Source organism: Penaeus japonicus, unplaced genomic scaffold (assembly GCF_977035675.1).
Source record: "Penaeus japonicus unplaced genomic scaffold, GWHDUDI00000001_assembly GWHDUDI00000024, whole genome shotgun sequence".
NCBI classification, from domain to species: domain Eukaryota; kingdom Metazoa; phylum Arthropoda; class Malacostraca; order Decapoda; family Penaeidae; genus Penaeus; species Penaeus japonicus.
The window spans coordinates 9,154,389-9,162,247 of record NW_028234426.1 but is presented as its reverse complement, the minus strand read 5'-3'; the positions used below and the strand labels follow the sequence as shown (position 1 = coordinate 9,162,247).

The 7,859-nt window shown below is 49.7% G+C and overlaps 1 protein-coding gene across 1 annotated transcript in view; it reads left to right on the top strand.

The window, feature by feature from the left end:
• The window catches only part of LOC122263935 (uncharacterized), a gene marked incomplete in the record, with an annotated part of 22,081 nt that extends 14,826 nt beyond the window's left edge, over positions 1 to 7,255 (top strand). The window contains 3 exon segments of the mRNA XM_086550660.1: positions 3,123 to 3,321; positions 4,667 to 4,866; positions 7,213 to 7,255. Coding sequence (XP_086406786.1) covers positions 3,123 to 3,321; positions 4,667 to 4,866; positions 7,213 to 7,216 — 403 coding nt within the window.
• Positions 7,256 to 7,859: the final 604 nt, after the last annotated feature.

Sequence of the window (7,859 nt, the reverse complement as noted above, 5' to 3'; positions counted from 1 at the left end):
CTCTCTCCCCCGTTCTCTTCTCTCCTCTCTCTCCTCTCTCTCCTCTCTCTCTCTCTTTCCTCTTTCTTTCTCTCTTTCCTCTCTTCTCTCTTTTTCCTCTCTTTTCTTCCTTTTTCTCTTTCCTCTCTCTTTCTCTCTTTTTCTCACATCTCTCTCTCTCTCTCGCTCTCTCTCTCTCTCTCTCTCTCTCTCTCTCTCTCTCTCTCTCTCTCTCTCTCTCTCTCTCTCTCTCTCTCTCTCTCTTTCCCTCCCTCCCCCTTCTCCCTCTCTCCCTTTCTCCCTGTGTGTATGTGTGTGTGTGGTTTTGAGAGAGAGAGAGAGAGAGAGAGAGAGAGAGAGAGAGAGAGAGAGAGAGAGAGAGAGAGAGAGAAAGACAGACAGAGAGAGAGGGAGAGACAGAGACTAAATCGTACCCAGAACATGGCTGTGAGGCGATAGGGTGTCTTGACTAGGGGGTTAGTGTGAGCACAGCCGGGATAAATATCGTAGGTTGCTGACCCGCCTGAGCCACACCCACCACCCGCCCGTACTAACACGCCCGCGCCCGCCCGCCCATGTGTGTTTTATGCCCAATACCCAACGCGCAGACATCGCCTACCCACCCACTTACCCACCCACCCATTCGTCTGTGCCCACCCACCTGTCTGTCTGAACTGCACCCTCAGGCGTAATACCCACACACCCACTATCAACGCCATACCCGCCCACCTACTACGATACCCACCCCAGCGACCTGCCGCCCGTACCAACCTCCTGTGCTCCCCTGGCCCCGCCCACTACTCTGTCTAGGGGAGTGTACTTTTGGTCGAAGAGAAGGTACCCGAAGGAGTAAGAGAGAGAGAGAGAGAGAGAGAGAGAGAGAGAGAGAGAGAGAGAGAGAGAGAGAGAGAGAGAGAGAGAGAGAGAGAGAGAGAGAGAGAGGGGGGGAGGGAGAGAGAGAGAGAGAGAGAAGAGAGGAGAGAGAGGGCGAGGGAGGAGGAGAGAGAGAGAAGGGAGAGAGGAGAGAGAAAGAATAGGGATGGAGAGGAGAGAGAGAGGAATAGGGAGGAAGGGAAGTGAGAGAGAGAGAGAGAGAGAATGTCGAGCGAGAGAGATCGTGAGGATGATGAGAGAGAGAGAGAGAGAGAGAGAGAGAGAGAGAGAGAGAGAGAGAGAGAGAGAAAGAGAGAAGAATATGGAGGAGAAGAAGGGAGAAAAAGAGAAAGAGAGAGATAGGAAAAAAGAAAGGAGGGGGAAATAGAAAGGGAGGGAGAGAGAGAGGGGGAGAATGAATACTCCTGTACTTAACTATACTCTCCTAATTGCGTATAACAGTTTGTGTGGCGTGTTTGCGTGTCGAAGGAAAAACACCTGAACGTTATTATGAAAGATTATCGGCTTTAACTCTACGGGAAAGACCCATCACGTTTCAACAATGAAGTAATTGGTTGTCACGAACCCGTAAATTAAGTAGTGTATGATAAATGAAAAACGATAAAACGTCAAATAAAGAGAAAGAAAAAAAAAAATCTCCCCTTACCCCCCTCCCCCCCTAAAAGCCATCGAGGGTGATTATGCGTTCGGCGATAATTGTAGAGGAAGGGTGAGGAGAAGAGGGGCCCTCTTCCCCCCCCACCCCGTCCCCCCCTTTTGAAAAACCTTTGTGTTTGTCCACTGCCGAGCCAGTCGATGAAAAGATTCGATCACTTGCCCTTGTTTGTCCCTGTTTCCCCCTCTTCACCGCACGCCTTTCTCGCTTTCTCCCCTCTCTCTCCTCCCCTCTCCTCATTTCCCTTTCTATTCACCCCTCCCCTCTGTCTCTTCCCTTTCTCACGTTCGATCTCCCCTCCAATCACACACTCCCCCTCTCTTTCCCTTCTCTCTCCGCCCCCCCCCCTCCCCTCCTTTACGCCGCCCCTCCATCCGCTTTCCTCATATCACCCCCTCCCCTCTTCTTTCCTTCTCTTTTCCTCTCTTCTCTCCTCTCATTTACTCTCCTCTCTCATCTCCTCTCCTCACATCTCCTTTCCTCACTTCTCCCTCCCTCCTCTCCCCTTTCCCCCAACCCACGCCATCTCCCCCTTCCCTCTCCCTCTCCTCTCCGTTCACTCGTTTCACGCCCCCCCTCCCTCCCTCCCTCCACTCCTCCTCCTCCTCCTCCTCCTCCTCCTCCTCCTCCTCCTCCTCCTCCTCCTCCTCCTCCTCCTCCTCCTCCTCCTCCTCCTCCCCTCCCCCTCCTTCCCCTCCCGTTTGTCGCGGCGACTCGTTCGGGCAACGGAAGTGCTGGCTGGAACAATGGCCTCTTATCGGTTCGGCTGATAGTTCACAGGAAGAGAGTCCAGTTCTTTTTTTTCTTTTTTTAGGAGTGTGGCAGGGGGTAGGGGTAGGGGGTAGGGGTAGGGTGTATGAGTAAGGGATAGAGAGAAGTTAGGGGCAGGGGAGGATATGGGTAGGGAATGGAGTTCAGGGGAAATGACTGTGGGAACTGGGGAGGGGAAAGGGAAGGGGGTATGAGGGCTGAGGTTTGATAGCTAGGATATGGAGATAGGGGGTCAGGGGGAGGGGATGAGGGCAGGGGTGGGTATGTTCGGATCCCCCCCTCCCCTCTCGCCTGTTTTTTTTTCCATTTTTGTGTTCCTTTGTTTTTGAGACATTTTTGGGACATTTTGGCGATGACTTCCTGTGTGAATAAATGAATTTGTTTCCAGAATGAAGGAATGAAGTCATCCCTCATTTTATTCTTGTTCCTTTTTGCTTTCATGCTGTGCTGTTTACTGATAAGATCTGTTTTTTTATCATTTTATTATTGTTTGTTATTATCATCATCAGCAGCAGCATCATCATCCTATTTTACAGGAAACTCACGTAACAAAAACAACACGCGCGCACACACACACACACACACACACACACACACACACACACACACACACACACACACACACACACACACACACACACACACACACACACACACACACACACACACACACACACACACACTCGTCCTCTCAACTCTTTCATTTCCCCCTCTTCACTCTCTATTCTTCCTCATTCTCCCAACCTCATTTTGATTTCCCTTCCTCATCCCCCCCCCCTCACTCTCCCCTCCTTCTCACGCCCCTCTTTCTCCCTCCCCACAGAGACGACGAAGAAGAGAACACCGTCAGCAGCGTCGCGGGCGTGAAGGCGCGGCAGCTCAAACGCGGGCGTATCACCGCGGCGATCGGAGGCGTGACCCAGAGGGCGTCCGTGTCGGTCAAGAGGCCCCTGGACCTCGTGTTACCGTGCCAGGAGATCCAGTACCTCGACATCTCCTATCAGAAGGTTGGGACGGTCACGGTGAGACCCGGCGGGTTTCGTCTGTCTTGGAGTCCTCGGCAAGGCCTCTCTTTGCCGGGGGCAGTAGCCTTGCTGCTCATCCTTGTTTGCATGCTTTTGTCTATGTACGTGTATATATATATACATACATATGTGTATATATATATATATATATATATATATATATATATATATATATATGTATGTATGTATGTATGTATGTATGTATGTATGTATGTATGTATATATATATACATACATATATTTGTATACATATATACATACAAATATGTATATATATATATGCATATATATATATATATATATATATATATATATATGTATATATATATATATATATGTATATATATACATATATGGCGGCATGATATGCCATATTGCTTATACTACTTGTCCGATGCTGATTATTTACTGTACTTGTTATTTTGGAATTGAAAATATGAATATAAATGCATTGCCCTGGCATGTGTTTTTCATTGATTAACGATCACTTCAGTTAATGATGGCATATTTGAGTAATTAATTGTAGTGCCTGATTAGCGAGCAAAAAGTCAATTATTTTTGTCATGTTTTAATATTGTTCATTTTGCATTTGTTTGCTTTGATATGATATTCTTAGCACGTGATCAATACTAATGCTAAGTCCTGAATGATGCCCCCCCCCGAATGCCCTGTGCCCCCCCCCATGCCCCCTTCCTCTCCTTCCTCTTCCCTTCTCCTCCTCCTTCCTCTCTCCTCTCTCCTCTCTCTCGCCTCCTTCCCTCCTCTCCCCCCCCCCCTCCCGCCCCCTCCCCCCCTCCTCCCCTCCCCTCCTCCTCTCCCCCCCCTTCCTCTCCTCTCCCCCCCTCCCCCCCCACCTTCCAGTAAGCCATTGCCTTATCAACAATGATAATACGCAATCTATTGAAAGCAGCATGTAGCCTGGCATGTCTGAGAGAAAAAAGAGAAAAATGCTTGTTTTTCCTCCACCCCCCTTCAAGCTCTTGTGTCGCACCCCCCCCCCCCCTTGCCCCATTCCCATCCAAAAGATCCCTAATGCATCAGTTAATGTTTAAATAAAGAAAGAAAAAAAAGGCAAGAAATTAAAAAAAAATCGAAAAAAATCCTGGCTACCCCTACCCACCACCACACCCAACCCCAACTCCCAACCCTCCAACCCCAACCCAACCCCCCATCCCCCAACCCCACCCCTCAACCCCCACCCCCACCCCAACCCCAACCCCAACCCCAACCCCCCCATTCCCACCACCCCACCCTCCAACCCCCTTACCCCCTTTAAAGCCACCACACAACTACCACGAATAATCACACTTAGCGTCTTACCCCGCAGCATATCCTCCCGCAGGTGCAGTTCAGCCCGATCCCTCGCAAGAAGATCGCCTACCACCCGGTGCTCCACAACTCCATCCACTACTGCGACGTCCCCTACTGCGGCACCGGCGAGAGGCCCGTCAAGCGCAAGCCCCTCCAGCGCTCGCACTCCATCGCCGTCGCCGATCTGAGGGAGAGAGTGGACTGCGAGTGGACCTCTTCGTATAAGCTCAGGTGAGAGATGGGTGGGGGTGAGGGATGGGGTGGGAGGGATGGTGGGTGGGTTTGGGTGGAAGGGGTGGGGTGAAAGGGGTGGGGTGGAGGGATGGGTGGGAGGGAGAGGGAGTTGAGGGATGGTGGAGATGAAGGAAGGACGAATGAAGGAAACGGAAAGAAAGAAAGAAATATAGAAAAAATAAAGAAAGAAAGAAAGAACAAAGAAAGAAGAAATAAGAAAGAAGAAAAAGAAAGAACGAAGTATGAAGGAAGGAAGGAGGAGTAAAAGAAGCGAAAGACAGAAGAAAGAGAAAGAAAAAGAAAGAAAGAAAGAAAGACAAAGAAAAGATAAGAAAGAAAGAAAGAATAGAAAAGAAAAGAAAAGAACAGAAAGAACGAAAGAAGGCAAGGAAGGAAGGAAGAGAGTAATGAAAGAGCAAAGAGAATGAATCATCAGAGAAGAGAGAGGAGAGAGAGAGGAAGAGAGAGGAAGGGAATGAGGATAAGAGAGAGAGAGAGACGACGCAGAGAGAGAGGTAAGTAGAGAGAGAGTACTAGATAGAGAGTTGGTAAGGTGGAGAGTATGAAGAGAGAGCAGAGCGTGGGAGAGAGAGGATGAGGAGAGAGAGAGGATCAGAGACCGAGACAGAGAAAACCCTCGATGAGCGAGAGTGAGAGAGAGAGAAGCGAGAGAGAGAGACAGAGTAGAGAAGAGAGAGAGAGAGTGAGATTGGGACCGGAGATGAGAGAGGAGAGCGAACGAGAGAGACCAGGGAGAGCTGGAGGATGCTGTAGGGGTCTCGAGTAGGGAGAGAGAGAGAGAGAGAGAGAGAGGGAGAAAGGAGAAGGTTGAGGAGGAGAAGGACGAACGCGAGAAGACCCGAGAGAGTGAGAGCACGAGGAGAGAAAGAGTAGAGAACGAGAGGAGAGAGAGAGAGAATGAGAGCCGGAGAGAGAGAAGAGAAAGAGAGAAAGAGGAGCAGAAAGAAGAGAGAGAGGACCGGACAGACAGACAGAGAGATCTCTAGATCTCTCATGCCTGTGACGTCTGTCTGTCTCTGCTGCGAATAGCTACTATCCCGTACTCGTAATCAGCTCTAACAACAGACGCTCTCTTCGCGCTCGAGCTAGCACATATGGTGTTCTCTATCTCGCGAGCGCTCTCTTCAAAATCTTCTCTAGCTCTCGATTGCTCTCTATTCGCTATCTATCGCTCTCGCTCAGCACTCTCTCTCATCTGCTCGACCTTCTCACTTCCTCTCGACACTCGCTTCTGGCTATCTCGTGAGTGTGGTGTGGGGTGTGCGAACTCATCTCGATAGCGCGCAGCGCTCCCCATAGCGAAAGCAGCTACCTCCCTGCGATATAGTCCAGCCCTCCGCCATACTATAGCCCATCGCTCACATGTCAATCAGACAGAGAGTAGTGGAAAGAAAGAAAATAGAAAGAAAGAAGTAGAAAAAAAACAACATACATTCATTTCATACTCGTGCATGTTGCTTCACAAGTGCCCCAAACGCAGCCGAGGCATATCCCAACCTTCATCAGAACGCCTCGCCTCGGATTTCCTGCTAAACCCCACCAGATCAGTTTCCATTGCATAGTCACATTATCTCCTCCCAATCATTTTCTTTGTCGAGGCGAGAAACAACACCATCGCGTGGCTTTTCTCAGAAGTTTGTGGTTCGCCAAGAAACTACCTTCCCACACATTTGCCGACCACGAGCTGATCAACTTACCGGCTTATCAAAGGAACCCGTCTTTCTCGCTGGCATTATGGAGCGAGGGACGCGACGCACGCACGCACTCACTCACTCACTCACTCACGCGTAGACACTCACTCACTCACTCACACACGAATGCACACACGTACGCACGTTACGACCACGTACACCTCATCCCTCAGCGCACTCATTCATCACACACTCAGAACGCAACACACTCCACACTCACAGACACGCACTCAACACTCACTCACAACCCGACGCTCACAAAACTCACACAACACTCACTCACTCACTATTCAACGAACGCACAACACGTAACGCACTCATTCCCACTCACTGCACGCCCAACGACACGCAACACTCGTCCGCCTTCACTCACTCACATGCACTCACGACACAACACGAACACCACACAACGCACCCATTCATCACACCCCCGCACGCACAAACTACACAATCCATTCTCACCTCACCTCACTATCATCACTCCATCCACTCGCACCCGAAACACCACACGTACGCTTTTCACCTCACACCTCGACGCACAACCGTACACACCTAACTTCACTCGAACGCAACAGTAAGCAGAACTCACTCACTCACTCACGCCCTTCATTTTCCTTTTCTTTCGTTACAGGTGAAGGGGCAGGTGACGAAGTGGAGGCCAAGAGAGAGAGAGAGAGAGAAAAAAAGAAGAAGAAGGAGGAAGGAGAAGGAGCGAAGGAGAAGAAGGACACAAGGACACCAAGAGGAGGACGAGCCGATTCCCCTCTTGACTGCCTGTCCGCCCTGCCGTAATGGAGGGAGCTTCGGGTCAGCGGGTCGGGACGAAGAGGAGGAGAAGAAGGAGGAAGAGGACGATGATGATGATGAGGAAGAGGAAGAGGAGATGGAGGACCTCGAGAAAGGGAGTTGCAGACCAGCTTCTACTCATGGGACAGGTGGAGGCTGTGTGATCTGGAACCGCCGGGGGACAAGAGCGCAGCGTTTTTACGGACCAAACGTTTTTCCACGCGTGTGGGAGGGCATGCGCTGTGGATGATTTTTTTACGAAAGAAAACGTTTCATTCTTTCCTTTATTTTTTTATTATTGGTTTGTTATGATTTTGTGAGAACGTTTTTTTTTGAAAACTGTTGAGTTGACCCTTTCCCAAAAGAGGAACTGACCCAGAGGCTCTCCGGACACTTGGTGAAAAAAAAAGGAAAAGTGATTGAACTGCAGTGGACAGTTTTAGACATTGGATGTGTTACGTGTTTGGTGCTTAAAATATAAAAGAATATTAG